The sequence below is a fragment of the Canariomyces notabilis genome (genome assembly GCF_033297395.1).
Source record: "Canariomyces notabilis strain CBS 508.74 unplaced genomic scaffold N656scaffold_3, whole genome shotgun sequence".
NCBI classification, from domain to species: Eukaryota; Fungi; Ascomycota; class Sordariomycetes; order Sordariales; family Chaetomiaceae; genus Canariomyces; species Canariomyces notabilis.
This window is the reverse complement of record NW_027041825.1, coordinates 921,375-937,672: the sequence shown is the minus strand read 5'-3', so window position 1 is coordinate 937,672 and position 16,298 is coordinate 921,375. Positions and strand designations below refer to the sequence as shown.

The 16,298-nt window shown below is 54.9% G+C and overlaps 7 protein-coding genes across 7 annotated transcripts; 3 read left to right on the top strand and 4 right to left on the bottom strand.

The window, feature by feature from the left end:
- Positions 1 to 802: 802 nt before the first annotated feature.
- Positions 803 to 1,917, bottom strand: N656DRAFT_795454 (ribosomal protein S6e; the record flags this gene model as incomplete). Its single annotated transcript, XM_064817412.1, has 6 exons — positions 803 to 898; positions 952 to 1,119; positions 1,255 to 1,617; positions 1,677 to 1,683; positions 1,745 to 1,824; positions 1,912 to 1,917. The coding sequence occupies 6 exons, from the start codon at positions 1,915 to 1,917 to the stop codon at positions 803 to 805; spliced, it is 720 nt and encodes a 239-aa protein (XP_064673319.1).
- A 196-nt stretch (positions 1,918 to 2,113) lies between these two features.
- Positions 2,114 to 3,906, top strand: N656DRAFT_775701 (Diphthamide biosynthesis protein 1). Its single transcript, XM_064814490.1, has 2 exons — positions 2,114 to 2,651; positions 2,709 to 3,906. Exons 1-2 carry the CDS (start codon positions 2,474 to 2,476, stop codon positions 3,866 to 3,868), a joined length of 1,338 nt encoding a protein of 445 aa, XP_064673318.1. The 5' UTR covers positions 2,114 to 2,473; the 3' UTR covers positions 3,869 to 3,906.
- Positions 3,907 to 4,195: 289 nt separating this feature from the next.
- On the bottom strand, positions 4,196 to 5,042 carry N656DRAFT_725414 (uncharacterized protein; the record flags this gene model as incomplete). The annotated part of the gene is made up of 1 exon (XM_064812557.1): positions 4,196 to 5,042. A coding segment is annotated over exon 1 (537 nt), but the record flags the coding sequence as incomplete, so codon positions are not given.
- An 87-nt stretch (positions 5,043 to 5,129) lies between these two features.
- N656DRAFT_775700 (aldose epimerase-like protein) lies at positions 5,130 to 6,996 on the bottom strand. Its single transcript, XM_064814489.1, has 2 exons — positions 5,896 to 6,996; positions 5,130 to 5,831 (listed from the first exon to the last, which is right to left on the bottom strand). The coding sequence occupies exons 1-2, from the start codon at positions 6,734 to 6,736 to the stop codon at positions 5,449 to 5,451; spliced, it is 1,224 nt and encodes a 407-aa protein (XP_064673316.1). The 5' UTR covers positions 6,737 to 6,996; the 3' UTR covers positions 5,130 to 5,448.
- A 904-nt stretch (positions 6,997 to 7,900) lies between these two features.
- N656DRAFT_775696 (V-type ATPase) lies at positions 7,901 to 10,478 on the bottom strand. Its single transcript, XM_064814488.1, has 7 exons — positions 9,982 to 10,478; positions 9,841 to 9,925; positions 9,763 to 9,782; positions 9,669 to 9,704; positions 9,450 to 9,611; positions 9,072 to 9,397; positions 7,901 to 9,021 (listed from the first exon to the last, which is right to left on the bottom strand). Exons 1-7 carry the CDS (start codon positions 10,078 to 10,080, stop codon positions 8,214 to 8,216), a joined length of 1,536 nt encoding a protein of 511 aa, XP_064673315.1. The 5' UTR covers positions 10,081 to 10,478; the 3' UTR covers positions 7,901 to 8,213.
- Positions 10,399 to 12,581, top strand: N656DRAFT_775695 (cyclophilin-like protein). Its single transcript, XM_064814487.1, has 2 exons — positions 10,399 to 12,465; positions 12,513 to 12,581. The coding sequence occupies exon 1, from the start codon at positions 10,795 to 10,797 to the stop codon at positions 12,424 to 12,426; it is 1,632 nt and encodes a 543-aa protein (XP_064673314.1). The 5' UTR covers positions 10,399 to 10,794; the 3' UTR covers positions 12,427 to 12,465; positions 12,513 to 12,581.
- A 1,302-nt stretch (positions 12,582 to 13,883) lies between these two features.
- Positions 13,884 to 16,191, top strand: N656DRAFT_702637 (uncharacterized protein; the record flags this gene model as incomplete). The annotated part of the gene is made up of 2 exons (XM_064811037.1): positions 13,884 to 14,299; positions 14,361 to 16,191. The coding sequence occupies 2 exons, from the start codon at positions 13,884 to 13,886 to the stop codon at positions 16,189 to 16,191; spliced, it is 2,247 nt and encodes a 748-aa protein (XP_064673313.1).
- Between the last annotated feature and the right edge of the window lie 107 nt (positions 16,192 to 16,298).

The window sequence follows — 16,298 nt, the reverse complement described above, 5'->3', positions numbered from 1 at the left end:
ACAGAGAGGCGACCGATCAGCGGAGACACACACTGCAAGTCCTGGTTTTCAGAAGCCTAAGCAATTGCTACAAACTTCAGTGTCAAGCGACGCAAGAATGAACAAAGGCACAACTTCGGTTTCATGGGTTTGCTACCTGAGCATGCAGATTGCCCCTAATAAGAGGCAAATGTAGATGGGAAAACAGTCTCTTGGTTCAACCGCCGGAGTAAGCGCCCAAGAAAAGCAGTCAGCCTAGTCCAGGCAAAGAACAGATACGACGGCAAAGGAAACTGCCTACCTCCATGATCTACCATTCTCGACGGTCACGAACAATCCATTGCCTAAGTGTAAGTATGCTTACCGTATTCACGGATCCCTGTCAATGATGGCCAAAGTCTAGGTATTCAGATGCCTTCAGATGTCAAATCGCAGGATTGAAAGTGCGTGAACTTGATTAGGGACAGGCCAACTCTCTACACAGAGTAGTTTCACCTCAACCTCGTCCTGATCAAGCAATTTGGTGTGCCTAGAGCGCGTAGAGTGCCATACTTGATGCGGAAATGTCGGTTCCGAGAGTCATAGTAACCCCTCCCATGCTTTGCATCACGGTAAGGGTGTTGGCATCATGCCCTCAGGTGCTTCTTGCTTGTCCGCCTTTGACTCGCTCAACCCAATGCTGAGAAACTCAAAGCAAGACTCATAGTCGAGATTTCGTGAAAGCTTTCTATGCCATGTACACGTCCCAAATGAGTCTGCAAACAAAACACGCCATGACCCTTTTCCGAAAGCAACCAGAGACCCATTACCAAACGCCCAATTTTTACTTGCGCATCGAGCTGGCTCTCCGCTTGCGGAGATCGGCCTTCTGAGCCTTGGCCTCGGCGACGCGCTTGGCCAGGATCTGAGCGTACTCGTTCTTTGTCACGGTCAGCACTGGTCTCTCACGGTATGATGCATCGAAAGACGTACCGCCTCATCCTTCACCTTCTCGGCCTGGCGGCGCTTGAGCGCAATGCGGTGGCGCTTATGCTGCAGGCGCTGGGGAGTAACCAGGCGCTGGATGCGAGGAGCCTTGGTGTAAGGCTTCTTGCCCTCGCCCTTAGGCTGGACCTCACGCCTGATAACGTACTTGCGAACCTATTTTCCGAGCAACGTTTCCCGTATTAGCCTCCAATCGTATCTCAGACTCTACCCGAACTGCGCGATGCGTATCGTCATCGTCGCAGCTCCAGGGCAGGCGATGACGGGAATGAAATGGCACGCGGCACATACATCGTCATCCTTGCTGAGGCCAAAGAATCGCCGGATCTTGGTGGCACGCTTGGGGCCGAGGCGCTTGGGGTGGACGGTGTCGGTGAGGCCGGGAATGTCTTGCTCGCCTTGCTTGACGATAGACAGAGCGAGGACGGAAAGATCGGAGCCGACGATGCAGCCGCGGACAGACTTGCGCTTGCGCTCGCCGGTGCGGCGGGGGCGGTAGCATGAGTGGCCCTCGGAGAGGAGGAGACGGACACGGGTAGGCGCAATAACGCCCTGCTTCATCGGGAAACCCTGCTTGTCGTTGCCGCCGGTAATACGGAGAATGTATCCCTTCCACTCGTCGCCGAGCGGGTCGCCGGGTACCTCAGCACCCATCTGGTCGAGTCAGTACGTCTGCAAACGGTTCGCGGTTCGGAAATCGATGCGGAACATACGCGCTTCCTGCGATACAAAGTCAGTTAATGGCCTGCAATTGACATGTGTACTAGTGCCGAAGACATACTCGTAGAAGTGCCTGAGCTTGCGCTCATCTTCGACCTCGATCAGCTTCTGCGAGCCGTTCGCAGGGTGCGAAATGTTCAGCTAAAACGTAGGGTCAGTATCGTGAATTTCCAAACAGGCAGGATTGGATAATCCAGTCTGTCTGCAGTTTGATATGAGAATTCTCACCTTCATTTTGGCGGTATTTGCTGAACGTCGGTGATGCTGCAGACGGACACGAGATAAATCGAAGCAAAGGTTTTGTGTGTTCGCCAACCACAAGAGGTTCTTAGGGCACAATTGCTGCAAACTTTGATTGGCTAGAATTTATGGATCCTCTTGCAAAAAGTAACTACGGTGGGGCACCCCAGCCTTGCCTCCTCGTGAGTCTCGAAGCTTGGCATGAAGAACCACCCGCCTTCCGCCTCACCCTAAGAAAACCTACCAGAGGAACTGTAATGGTGAGGTATAGATGTGGCGTCTTGAAGGTGGACAGAAGCCTGAATTCCAAAGATTGGCATCTGATTCCAAAACTTGGCAATGAAAATGGTCTCCGAGACAGGCCTCGCTTGAGTTCCATATGCCTATAATTACAGGTTGCCTCTACTTGAACAAGACGGACCCCGAGTTCTGAGACTCATCGCCTCCTAGACCACACAATCGCCGCTCCATAAGCTCGGCAACCATTCATCCTCCCAGAAAGTGAGGTCTCAGAGGCCTTGATCTTTGGAAGGCTCTTCCGAATAAAGTCATGGAGGAAGACCGAGCGCTTGTCGATTTGGGCATCGCAGCCGACATCGAGCAAAGTCAACCGGTTCCAAATGCGCTAAAACAGCCCAAGAGACGCTTCGTTGGCAGACGGGCCGCAGCCGAGGCATCCAAAGCAGCCCCGGGAAGCGTCTCGCTCGAAGACAGCGGGGCCATTCAAGGTATCGCGTGCTCTGAAATGTGAGCTGGTGGAATCGGAGGCTGATACGCCGTTACAGTCGTGCAGCCGAGGAAGGCCCCGAGAATGCTGAACCAAGTGCCACCAGAGATCCTCAATGATGAAGCTCTCAAGGCGGCGATAGCCCTTCTCCCAGCAAATTATTCATTTGAAATACCCAAGACCATTCACCGCATCCGCACGTTGGGTGCCAAGAGGGTAGCGTTGCAGATGCCCGAGGGTCTGCTGCTTTTCGCAACCACCATCTCGGATATCCTCACCCAGTTTTGCCCGGGAATCGAGACGCTGATCATGGGCGATGTGACGTACGGCGCATGCTGCATCGATGACTACACGGCGCGGGCCATGGGCTGCGACTTGCTGGTTCACTACGCCCACAGCTGTCTCATCCCCGTGGACGTGACCAAGATCAAGACGCTCTACGTCTTTGTTGACATTAGCATTGACACCTCACACCTCCTTGCTACGTTGGAACGGAACTTTGCTCCCGGGAAGACGATCGCCATGGTGGGAACAATACAGTTCAACGCCACGATTCACGGAGTGCGGTCCGCGCTGGAAAAGGCTGGCTTCAAGGTAATTGTGCCGCAGATTGCACCGCTCTCAAAAGGCGAGATTCTCGGGTGCACGTCGCCGAATCTCTCCACATACACTGATAGCCCCGTGGACTTGATCCTCTACCTGGGAGACGGCCGCTTCCATCTCGAGAGCATCATGATCCACAACCCGGGTATCCCAGCGTACCGGTACGACCCGTACTCACGGAAGCTGACGCACGAGACGTACGGTCACGACGAGATGCAGGATCTCCGTCGGGACGCAATCCGGACGGCGAAGGGGGCCAAGAAATGGGGACTCATTCTCGGGTCGCTGGGACGGCAGGGGAACCCGCATACCATGGCTCTGATAGAGAACAAGCTGAAGCAGATGGGGATCCCATTCGTTAACCTGCTGCTGAGCGAGATTTTCCCAGGCAAGTTGGCGTTGATGAGCGACGTCGAGTGCTGGGTGCAGGTGGCGTGTCCGAGGCTGAGCATCGACTGGGGATATGCCTTCCCGCGGCCGCTGCTCACTCCGTACGAAGCGCTAGTTGCACTGGAGGAGAAGGAGGACTGGGGCAAGGGCGCGTATCCCATGGATTACTATGGCAAGGAGGGGCTTGGCAGAGTCAAGCCTGCCGCTCCAGTAGGAGTCAGCTAGCGTGAATAGCAGCAATTTATCAGATGCGTGCCTGAAACCGTATCTCGACGTATCCGGATACACAAAGCCAGCAAGCCTTGAATGCTCCATCACATCATCCACATCCCCGTTACAACCCACCCCAACTTCACCGGTCACAGAGCACCCCGTTGATCCTAACCTGTCGTGACTCGCTCCTCTAGGAACCCGCATGCCAGCCCCCAACCCCCAATCCTCCCCTTCCTTGCCATTCCCCTCCCCTCTCATGCTCCGCCCAGTCAACCCATCAAGTCCCCAAGCCACCAACCCCAACAAAACACATGAAAATGCCCTAAGGTATCAACTCCCCACCGGCTCAGGACGCTGCGAAAACACCGCCTTCCACTTGACAACCTCCACAACCTCCAACTCCCCGGCCTCCCCCCCCGTCCCCTCCCTTTCCCCAGCCCCTTCCGCAACCCGGGCCCGCTTCCGCACGACGGCCAGCGCCCGCGGCAGCTTCTGCACCGTCCCCTGCAGGCGCTGGTGCTCGCCCACGTACAGATAGACCCTTTTCATCCAGGCGTTGTTGTCGGGTTGATCGTCGGGGTGGTAGTCCGGGAAGTGCAGGCGGCCGATTGGGATCCGGGTTTGTGCTGTTGTTGTGGCTGTTGTTGCTGTTCCTTGGGGAATGGAAGAGGAAGAAAGGGGTGAAGCGGTTGAGGGCAGGTTGATTGTCCCTTGTAACTCCAGCAGGGCTAGGCCGGACGGGGTTTGGAGCAGGGTTGGGAGGGGGTTTGGGGCCTTTGGGCTGGTCCTGAGAGGTGAGTTTTGGGGGCGGGGGTGGAGAGGGACGGGCTGTGTTGTTGTTGGGTTTGGGTTTGGGTGTGAGGATGAGAGTGACATTGTCTGTCGAGGTGGTCTTTTGAATTATTGTTTAGGGGTACCTTGATGTGGCACTTGTTCGGTTGTTCGCTGTAGTCGGTAGTTTTGACTGGGTTGGTGATATGAGCTGCCTAAGTTGGAGGATGATACCCAGGCAAGAGTCAAAAATAGAAATCTGGTCGGCTTGTATTCGAGTGCTTAGATACCGGTAGACTGTAGGTGTGCACTCCATAAGTGGTAGGTTTGTCCGTTGATGTTGAGGTTGAAGGTGAGGACTCTACCTTAACCCACTACCCCGTTTTCTGCATACCGTGTCACACCCGACTCTCACCTTGAGTTTAGTTGGCCCCTATCCCTAGACCCTCTACACCAGATGACACTGAACCAGGGCGTCAGCAACGCCAAAATTCAGTACAGTATTTCTGCGGAATGTCTAGCTGTCGTCTTGAATTAGGTCTCGTCACGGCTGCTGACGCCGTCACCTTTACGTTTAGCCGAAACCATACACACAGTCCAAGGACGATGAGTCCAACGCAGGCACTACATTAGCTACATAACGGATTACCATAGTTTCCTGGTGAAACAACGGTACCACAGCGGGTATCATAAAGCAGTTCATTCCTCACGCTAAACGCCTAAACTACCGGTACCCAAATCCCCAAGCCGCTGGATCCTGGAACCTCCACCGGAGCATCCGTCACTGGACAGTTTCGCTACCGTGCATTCCCGCATTTCCGCTACTCGTGGTCGACACTAAATCGGTGGCTAACCTGTAGAACATATGGATCACCGCCCGGCTCAAACACCTGCTTGCCCAAGCGGCCCCACTCCGGATGATTGATGCCATCAATCCAGTCTTGCACCTCGAGCACGACGCAGCCGTACTTTGGGACCGTCCGGGGAAACAAGGGGGCAGCGCCATCCCCGCTGCCGTGCAGTCCCTGGGTGGTTTTGAGGGCAAAAGTCCCGTCCTGGCCGCCGCAGGAATACATTTGGAAGGCCTCCTGGTCTGTGTAGATGTCAAGCTTGATGCCGGACCATGCTGATGACAGGCTGGCAACGGCGGCGCCAGGGGCGCGCCAGTCGTGAGGCCCAGGGCGGTTAACGAGCCAGCAGTTGTCTGTGTACGTTGAGTTAGAGCGAACTTGTCAGAAATGCCTGCATGAGAAAAAGAGGGAACGCACCATAACCCGTGCAGTTGAAACCGCAGTTTCCGTGAATCTCTGGGTCTGAAAAGCTCTTGCCAATTTGCTTTGGCTCGCTCCAGAAGTCGTTGACTGAGCCCCGGACATTTGGCAGAATGTCGCCGGTAGGGATAAGAATGTTGTCTACGGCAACGCGCTGGCCACTGTAAGGTAGGTGAAACGTGTGGTTTAGCACCGTATTGGTCTCGTTGTTGGCGAAGCCGTCCAGGTTCCAGTACGTGTGACTGCTCAGCATAATGGGCGTCTTCTTGGTCGTGGCGATGGCGACCATCTTGGCGTCCCACGTCATGTTGCCAACCGTGTAAGTGATATACGAGATGACCTCGCCCGGGAAGCCTTCCTTGCCATCCGGGTCGACAATGGAGAAGGTGATGCTATTTTCCGTGTGGGCAACGACGCTGAAGTTGCGCCAGTCCCAGCCGTCCGGGCCGCCGTGGAGGGTATTCAGGCCTTCAGGGTTCTCAGAGGTGGGATTCTCGTTGGCTGCCACATGGTATGCCACTCCGTCCAGTTCGAAGGTGCTGTTCTTAATGCGATTCGCGTAGCGGCCAGGCACACCGCCGAGGTGGGGATGCTTTTCATCAATGCTGTAATAGCTGGCGTTGTCGAAGCCCATGACAATGTCTCGCGGGATCCCATACCGATCATTGATCATGAGGTTGGAAATAGACGCCCCGTAGGGAATAAAGGCAGCCGAGATGCCCTCTCCATGAATCCAATATTTTCCATTCTCATCCGGTTCATAATTAGATGAAGAGTCGGCCACGGCGTTACCCAACCCCAGCAGCAGAGTTGCGCCTAAGAGAGTATGTATATGCATTATGGCAGCCGTCAACTGGAGGACTATCAGAGGTGATTCCGGACCATACAAATGAAATACAAGCGATGGGACGGGTGACGGGTCCAACTGTCAGAGGGAGGGAAAGAAGGGAGGGAAAGAAGAGACGAAGTAGGCGGAGAATGAATACCCGACCAAGGTCAGCTATATAAGTTTACATTGACAGGGAAGTTGGTGAAGGTACTGTAAATACTGCGAGCTACAGTCAGGCGGGGTGGGCGTGGTTAATGCGACCTTAGAGTTGAGATGAAGGCGAATTGCGCCCTGCTTGCATGTGGTCGTGTATCTGCAAGTGACTCGATGAACGCAGGATCCCTATATATGCTGCGGGATCTTGCGCCAGCGAGGACGGTTCAGCAACTTCTGCGCCAAGACCCGGTAGACGGGCCAAATAGTAGCACGGTGCTACTGTATGCAGTGAAACGGCAGCGTCTCGATTAGCCTAAGAAATAATTAATAAAACCCAGGTTCCAGGAAACATGAACACTAACACGAGCGCGGCCTGCCGAGCCTGCCTGTGATGATGACAGTGGAGTGAAGATCTTGAGTCCCATCGCAGATCACGGCTCCTCCAAAACCCCAAAGAGGAAGTTGGGAAGCTCACGACGTTGCGGGGTGCAGTAGTGTAGCCTCTCTGCCCCCAGGCTCAATCCCACCTGACTGGGATTCCTCCAGGTTCAATCAAGATTCAGAACCACCTCGCCTAGGTTCCATCCATTGTCTGGGACCGGCCGTTTTGGGACCCAATTCCCGTCATGTTGGCAGTGGGCTCACTCACCGTCACCATAGCCGTTCGTTTCCCTGCATCTGACTTGATAGGTACCACGAATAGGGGTGGTTGGGGTTTGCTCAGTGGGTGCGGGAGAAAAGTGCGGAGAAGTTGAAGTTGTTTGTCAATGTGGGTCATCTTGCAACCCCAGTTCTCGCCTACAGATCGAGCTCGCAGCTCCCAGTAAAGCTTATTGTTGCCAAGCCTCCGGTATTCACTTTGCTCAACACGGGCTCGACTTACAGTATGAGTCTCACTGGTGTTCTGCTCTCGGAGATAGGAAGTTTGACGTTAGCCACCAGCTTTTGCACCGCCGTGCAACTCATGACAGTTTGCAGCAGACTTCAAGATATTGGGCCCTTAAACTGCGAGAATACAGTAACAGGGCCATGTCCGGGGTGCCTACGGTACCGTAACTTAGCTTAGGACGCGGCAGACAAGGTGTATTGGTGTACGCTTACACGCGCTCCAATGACAGCCTATGTATCACCAGTGGGACACAGCCGTACCACAAGTCGGACAATTGACAGACAAGGAGGTCTATAAAGCAATTCCAATCTGCAATCCCACCAACCACGGTCCCTGAACCGAACATATACAGCAGGTCTTACGTTAATCCTTGGCAGGTACTTCCGCCTACACAGATGGACCCTGTCAAGGGGCCAAGGCCGCTTCACCGGGCCGTCGTAATCATGCGTCGATTAGATTATCCTCCTCAGGCCCTGCCGTGTCCCTGGTGTCCTTGGTCGGCGCCTTCCCCTTGCCCTTACGATCAGCCGGTGTTCTCTGGTAGAACTCGTTGATTATCTTGGCAGGGATTCGGTTCAGCATATCCTTGCGGTAGATGCGCAGCAGACTCCACGCGAGGTCCAGAGACTCGAAGATGGTCCTAGACTCGTACGGCCCTTGGCTAATAAAGTTGCGCTCGAACTTCTCGAGGAACTCCAGCGACAGTTTGTCTTCGGCAGACAGCGCCTCCTCGCCGACGACGGCCTTCATAGCCGCCGCATCACGGCCAATGGCGTACTTTGCGTACAGCTGGTTTGATACGTCGCCGTGGTCCTTTCGCGTCATGCCCTCGCCGATGGCAGACTTCATGAGACGTGACAAAGACGGCAGCACGTTGATTGGAGGGTAGATACCGCGGTTGTGCAAGCCACGGTCGACGAAGATCTGGCCTTCTGTGATGTATCCTGTCAGGTCGGGGATTGGGTGCGTAATGTCGTCATTCGGCATAGTAAGAATGGGGATTTGCGTGATTGAGCCGTTCCGGCCTTCTACACGGCCGGCCCGCTCGTAGATAGTGGACAGATCCGTGTACATGTAGCCGGGGAAACCGCGGCGACCGGGAACTTCTTCGCGGGCGGCTGACACCTCACGGAGGGCATCACAGTAAGCTGAAAGATCGGTGAGAATGACCAAGACGTGCTTCTCAAGCTGGTAGGCATAATACTCGGCGGTTGTAAGGGCGAGGCGGGGAGTGATGATGCGCTCGATGCTGCCAACCAGTTAGTAAGAGGCTGGCACGCCATGAGCACTAGCACCTACGTAGGGTCGTTGGCTAGGTTGAGGAACAGCGTGGTACGCTCCAAGCTCCCGTTCTCCTCAAAGTCACGAGTGAAGAATCGGGCTGTTTCCAGGTTGACACCCATGGCCGCGAACACGATCGAGAAGTTCTCCTCGTGGCCGTCATGGACACCCTTGTTCGTCACGCCTTCGCGCTGGACCAGGCCGGCCTGCCGGCAAATCTGAGCAGCGATTTCATTGTGCGGCAGACCGGCAGCCGAGAAAATAGGAATCTTTTGCCCACGCGCAATCGAGTTCATGGTATCGATGGCCGAGATACCAGTAGATATCATCTCCTCGGGATAGACCTATGCCGCCTTTAACATCGGTGTCCTGGTGAGCAGCGTTGGGGGGTCTTACTCTCGAGTAGGGATTGATTGCGCTGCCGTTGATATCCAGAAACTCCTCGGCCAATACCTTAGGGCCCTTGTCGATTGCACGTCCTGAACCATCGAAGATTCGCCCCAGCATGTCTTCTGAGACACCGAGCTTCAAGCTCTCCCCTGTGAACTCTACCCGTGTCTTGTCGCTAATCAGCCGACTGAGCCGAACTCCTGCTCACCACTGGTCGTGTCTCACCTTCTTCACATCGATACCCGTAGTGCCCTCGAAAACCTGCGGATGCGATCAGCGACGATGTCTCTGTCGGGACGAATCATGTCAGGTGCCGTACCTGAACGATCGCTCGGTTTCCTTGTTCGCGCATGTCAGTATTGGTTATCGCAACAATGCGGGATGCCGGAGCGCCCACCTCGAGCCTCCAAGACCTGGCCGGAGCGCTGTGTGCCGTCGGGGAGAGTGAGGGTAACAATCTCATTGTATCTCGGGTATTTGACCTAGGGATACGGTTAGCAGCCGCGTATTAGCTGGGAGTTGGGTATGTGAGGCCGACATTGTCGAGGATGACCAGAGGTCCGTTGACACCGCCGACGGTGTTGTAGCGGATCCTAGGCGTCACTCGGTAAGAGGACGATTCCCGTGGGTCGCTCATGATGGATGCGGAACTCTCTGCCCGGCTTGGCACAGTCACGAATGCAGAACTTGAAGCCGGGTCGGCAAGAAGACTGGAAGGGGCTCAAAGTTGCTAAGTAGATGACGAAAGGTGTTGTCGGTCTCAAATTTCAACAGATCTCCTCCCAGGTGTTGAAGTCGCAAGCTCCGAGCTGGAGCAAGGACGAGTCCCATATCCCCTGCCGAGCCCCGCAGTGGTCTGCATGTGGCACAGCCACACTTTCCAGACCCAACTGAAGGCACGGATAGCTGCTTATTCATTTCCTGAAACTGAAAAGTATTGCGACGGCCGAATAAATTAAGTTTATGTATGCTCGTCACGTAACAGCAACAGAAAGAGGATCTTTGGCTGAACATACACATAGTCTGGAAGTCTCTCAAAACTCGGAAGTCTTGAGCTCAAGCTCAAGGCATTGCGTGGGCGGAACTGCACCGCCCGGGCGCACGGTGCATTCAAGACTTCCGTCACCGTTGTGGCGTTGACGCTAAAGTTTACGGGCCTACGGCAGGCAACTGAAGCAACTGAACAGGCTTGGCAACCGTCAAGTCCAATCCATCCGCCCTTTCGATTGACCTGGTGAGCACTACGAAGTATACGGAGTAGAGAACAACAGAAACCGCTGGTGTCCCCCACCACCACCGGCGCCTAAGCATTGTCGTGAGGCAGTGGCGTTTCGAATTTGCGGATTTGACCATGTCGGCCATCTATAATCTCGAGCCGCAACCGACTGCGTCAGCAATAATTCACACGACCCAGGGTGAAATCGCGGTCGAACTATTCGCGAAGCAAACGCCCCTGACCTGTCGCAATTTCTTGCAGCTCAGCCTAGATGGATATTATGACAACACCATCTTCCATCGCCTTGTACCGGGCTTCATCCTGCAAGGCGGCGACCCGACCGGTACAGGGCATGGAGGCGAATCGATTTACGATGGCGGCGCATTCGGCGGTGATTTAGACCCTTGGCCGATGGACCAGCGCAAAGGACAGAACGCTGGCCCTATGGGGGTGAACTTCAAGGATGAATTCCATTCGCGATTGAAGTTCAATCGGCGTGGTCTCCTAGGCATGGCAAACGAGGGAACACCCGACAGTAACGGTAGCCAGTTTTTCTTTACCTTGGGAAAGACGGAGGAACTCACAGGGAAGAACACTCTCTTTGGCCGAGTGGCTGGTGACACAATCTACAATCTGGCCAAAATGGGAGAGGCCGAGGTGGCAGAAGGCAGCGAGCGGCCGCTTTACCCAGTCAAAATCATACGCATCGAAATTCTCATCAACCCATTTCATGACATGAAGAAGAGGGAGACAAAGGTTCGGCAGGGGGTGCCTGGACCTTCCCCGGCAGAGAAGAAGCCGAAGAAGAGAAAAGCCGGCAAGCAGTTACTCAGCTTCGGAGACGAGGAAGGCGATGGTGAAGATGTTCCAACGATCAAAAAGGCCAAATTTGATACAAGGATCGTGATGGACGTGGATGAAGAACCGGCGCAGAAGACAATGCCGGTTCGGGCGTCTGTCAAGAAAGAAGTTAAACCACACAACAGGGAGGCCAAGGAGGTGCAGACGATCGAGGCATCAGAGACCCGAAAGCGCCCGCCTTCCCCGGAACCCGTATTGGAGAAAAAGGCACCAGTGCCCAGAACTCATAGCAGCGATAGGTCTAGCCCGGAGTTGGAGCAATCCCAGAAGAAGTCGCTCCTGGAGAAAACGAACGAGGAGATCGCCGCGGTCAAAGCATCCATGAAGCGGACGATCCATGCCGAGCCGGTCAAGGAGGAGAAGAAGAAGTCCACACTGGAATTACTCGTCCCAGAAACAGCGATAAGGGGGAGGAAGCGGCGCCCGGGTGGCAATGGCATTAGCACAAGAGAGGAACAAGAAGCCTTGGACCTCTTGAAGTCCTTCAAGTCAAAATTGGAGCAGGCGCCGGCTGAAAAGAAAGAGTCTCGGCCCTCTGCCAATGAAAAGGAGAAAGGGGGCGAGCAAGGTGAGGACGGCGAGGTATGTGACCTGCATTTCATCGCAAACTGCCAGAGCTGCCGGGCCTGGGATAAAGAGGTCAAGGATGAGAGCGACGATGAAGGTTGGATGTATCACACGCTGAGCTTCGCTGCCGACAAACTTGGCAAGGATTTCAATTTCCGGAAGAAAGCTGAGGAGGAGTTGGTTGTCATTGATCCCCTGGAGAAAGCTAGGAACCTCAAGGAAGAGAAGAGGGCGTCTAGAGAAGCGCGCCCCGGTGGTTCTTCCAGAGCTTGGGATCGGGACCGGGACCGGGACCGGGACCGCGATAGGGGCCGCGACAGAGACAGAAGATCCAGGTGACCGCCAGCGATTCATTACGGGCCCGCCGAAGCCATGATGGTATGTAACTTTACATGTGCTTGTCACAATCATTAACACACTACTAGATACCCTGCTACTATTGATAAGGATTGCTTGAGAACATCTACACGTGTATACTACTCCACCAGTGCGGTTCTGAGATCGAAATGTTCATGGCCGATGTGGGCGAATGCATCGCTGATGTCATAGGGCGGCTGTCACTTGTCATGTAGATAAGAAATCGAACATGCTATGTAATCTTCTGCCTCGGCCGCACACCTTTCCATAGGTCCTTTATTGCAAACAATGTTGATTTGGACTCCTTGAAGATAGATGTGTACACAGCAGCTGTTGCCAATCCTTTCTAGGTGTACATACACAGTAAGACAAGAATTACTGCAGGCAGCCACTGGCGTCACAGCGGTAATTACGCAACTCAGTGTGTACTGTTACTGTATTTACGATATCAACGTGATTACCCCGCTTGTGGGTCACTGTCACTTTGGTAGATGATTGGCTCGACGGACGAAAACCTCGCTAGACCGATTTTGTTTTCATCGCTGCCCGCCCTTCAAACGCATGCACGCATGCTACTGTAGAAAGACTCGGAATCCTCAACCGCCAACCAAAAGTCTGGCGCTAGCCTCGACAGTTTTCATCTCTTCTTCAAACCTTGTCCGGTCGCTCGCTCGCCACTTTCATAGCGTGGCAAGGCTAGGCCATTCAACCTTTTGTCCATTTGTCTAACAGGCATAGGTTGCTAACAGGAACGCCGCACTTGGCGCGGCGCATCGTTCGCAATCCGCTAGGCAAGTCCCCGCCGAAACACAGCGCCTGCTGAGATGCTCAGACTCCAACGGGCATTGTTAGCGTCAGGAGATCATAACACAATAAGCGCGATTGAGGATCGCATCGGCGAGACAATCCATTCGCGGCATTGAACAATTTGCGCTGATCAAAGCGAATACCCATCTGCCACACAAGATACCTCTGCCTTCCGCCAAAAACGAACAATAGAGCGCATCGCTCCGCCGCGCCGCCGGACTCTAGAGGACCCCTCCGTTGGAGACTTTTGGGACACGTCGAGCCTTGCCTTTGAGCGACGTCGGCCGAATCGAAGACAGGACCACCTCCTCGGTGCACCACACGGCTTCCATTTGCTCCGGCTGCCACAAACCGCGAGACTAGCATCGCATCGTTCATCTCAACTACCTTCCCGGATACCGCCAAGGAGCGGAGAGCACGAGTTCCGTCAACGCTAGACCAGGCGAGACAGAAGATAGGCAAACATCACAGAGCTGCCTAATTGGCTCCTCTCCTGGAAAGCCAATTCCATATTTCGCAGGCGTTGCTGACGACTGGGCCTCATTGAACCAGTCGGCGCTGGCCAAGCACCGCCAGCTTGTGTTATGTCTTCGCCCAACCCGAGGAAACGACCTGCTTCAGGCGCTCCTCCGATGGTCCCCCTAACTCAGATGCCGCAGCCATTTTCGCCGGTGCAAGCCGACCAGATGTTCAGGTGGAACGGTGGCGTGGATGGAAACGGCTTTGTGGAAACCACGTCGCCCTCCGTCAGCTCGTTCGGAATGATGACTCCATCAAGTCCGTACGGGCAGCCGCTAGCGGCCCCGTCAACAGCTCTGGCGCGGCGACAGAACAGCCGCGCTCTCATTCCTACCGGCGCTAGGCCCGCGTTCGATCACGGCCCGGACAGCTGGAATGGATACAGCGAAGATCCCGTCTATTTGCACGCAAGCACACCCTTAGACGAGCACGACAACATCGAGCGGCTTGAGGAGCTGGCTCAGCGGGCAAAAAGAGAGGCCCAGGCCAAGAGGAAGCAGATACCCCCCTTCGTCCAGAAGCTCAGCAGGTACATGATCAATCCGTCCCTCTTGTCCCTTAGTCATTGCAGCGCGCTGACGAATCTGCAGTTTTCTGGATGAGTCCAGAAACACCGATCTGATCCGCTGGTCCGACAAAGGGGATTCCTTTATCGTGCTTGATGAGGATGAGTTTGCCAAAACGCTGATTCCCGAGCTATTCAAACACAATAACTACGCCTCGTTCGTTCGCCAGCTAAACATGTATGGCTTCCACAAACGTGTGGGTCTCTCCGACAACTCGATGAAGGCCAGCGAGAGGAAGAACAAAAGCCCGAGCGAATACTACAACCCCTATTTCCGCCGCGGCCATCCGAATCTTTTGTGGCTAATCAACAAGCCCAAGAGCGGAAATAGCAAAAAAAAGGGGAAGAAGGACGAGGGCGACGTCGAAAGCGACGAAGACGGTGCCACCGAAGAAGCGTACAACGGGCAGAATCTGCCAACGGCTCAGGTTGGCAGAGGGGGTCTTTCTAACGAACTTGGACCGCTCCCGAAAAAGGATCTGATACAGGTCAAGACTCAGATCGAGAGGCTCCAGCAGCAGCAAATTGCCATTTCAAACATGCTCACCAAGATGCGGCAAGACCAGAACCAGCTCTACCAACAGGCCGTCATGTTCCAAAGCATGCATGAGCGCCATGAGAACTCGATCAATGCCATCCTCAACTTCCTAGCCAACGTTTTCCGGAAATCATTGGAAGAGCAGGGTGGCGTCCAAAGCGTGCAGGACCTCTTGGCGAGTATCATACCCAACGCTCAGGGGCATGGCCAGTCGCAAATGTCTCCTGCTGGAGGAGTTGTTGACCTCGGCGGCTTCGTCAAGCAGCGGCCACAAAACGTGACAGCAGTGGCTACCCCAAAGCGTCAGCAGCGCCTCCTGCCCCCAATACCGCATCACCAAGCAAACAAGGCGAACCCCTTGTCTTCATCAGCAGCGCTGCCGACTGCCCCGCAAGCGGCTCACCAAATGCCGCAGGTTGGGACGATCACCGAGCTCTTCGACACGTCCCCCGCCGATACTACATCGCCTTCCTACATCAAGAACGAGCTTCAGAGCAATCCCCAAGAAGGCATGATGAAGATTATCAACGACACAAACGCAGTCAATTCTTCGGGACTCAACCTGACAGACGTTGCTGCCAAGACGTCTGCCAGTATGAATGACGATCAGCGCTCGAAGATGCTTAGCATAATGGCCGGCAACAATTCCACAGCCCCTCCCAATTCCAACGGCATCTCTGTCATCAGTCCAGCCGCCTCGGTGCCTGCGCCAATTGCCCCGACCGTCCCAACCTCGGCCCCATCGCTGTCCCCGGTCTTGTCTTCGATTCCAGGGGTGCCACCGCTCCACGAACTGCAAGCCACACAAGCCGAGCTCGAGGCGCTGCAACGGCTCCAAAACGAACAGGCCGCCCAAATCGACAACCTCACCAACCTGCTCGGGCCCCTTAGCCCGTCAGGTCGCATCCCGGGTCTCGATGAGCACGGCAACCCCAATACTAGCTATTTCGACAATGTCGACTATGATCAATTCATCGATACCAACGCTTTTTCTGAACCAAATTACGACGCTGCCGGCTTTGACAGCGTCGGAGTGAACAACGCTGGGGACGGCAACAACGACTTCAATTTTAGCCTGGACGGCAATACAGCGGCTGAGCTTGTCCCCGGAGCTGGCGCTGGCGCTGGCTCCGGCATTGGAGCCGGCCAGAACAGCAACGCCGGCAATGCCAACGCGCCGTCGTATGAGCCTGGGAAGGTGTTTGAGACTGCCTCTCAGCCCGGCAGTCCGAGCCCGGCGGGGACGGAGATTTCTAGCAGCAGCGACCTCTTCAACAGCCCGGAACAACGGGGCACCAAGCGCCGGAGAAAGGGCTAACGTCTCTGGTCATGCATGCCATATGGCTTCCCGCGTGAATGGTGCGAGACTTGTTGGGTAGCTATCTTCGTGGTCATACGGCGTTCGTTTCAAATATTATCGCCGAC

What these genes read in the sequence shown, in the direction of transcription:
- N656DRAFT_775701 (XM_064814490.1), top strand. Translation starts at nt 2,474, where the DNA reads ATGGAGGAAGACCGAGCGCTTGTCGATTTGGGCATCGCAGCCGACATC. An exon ending in AGACAGCGGGGCCATTCAAG is followed by an intron (nt 2,652 to 2,708) that starts GTATCGCGTGCT and finishes ACGCCGTTACAG; the next exon opens with TCGTGCAGCCGAGGAAGGCC.
- N656DRAFT_775700 (XM_064814489.1), bottom strand. Translation starts at nt 6,736, where the DNA reads ATGCATATACATACTCTCTTAGGCGCAACTCTGCTGCTGGGGTTGGGT. An exon ending in TTTCAACTGCACGGGTTATG is followed by an intron (nt 5,832 to 5,895) that starts GTGCGTTCCCTC and finishes CAACGTACACAG; the next exon opens with ACAACTGCTGGCTCGTTAAC.
- N656DRAFT_775696 (XM_064814488.1), bottom strand. Translation starts at nt 10,080, where the DNA reads ATGAGCGACCCACGGGAATCGTCCTCTTACCGAGTGACGCCTAGGATC. An exon ending in CTCTGGTCATCCTCGACAAT is followed by an intron (nt 9,926 to 9,981) that starts GTCGGCCTCACA and finishes CCGTATCCCTAG; the next exon opens with GTCAAATACCCGAGATACAA. An exon ending in AACCTAGCCAACGACCCTAC is followed by an intron (nt 9,022 to 9,071) that starts GTAGGTGCTAGT and finishes ACTGGTTGGCAG; the next exon opens with CATCGAGCGCATCATCACTC.
- N656DRAFT_775695 (XM_064814487.1), top strand. Translation starts at nt 10,795, where the DNA reads ATGTCGGCCATCTATAATCTCGAGCCGCAACCGACTGCGTCAGCAATA.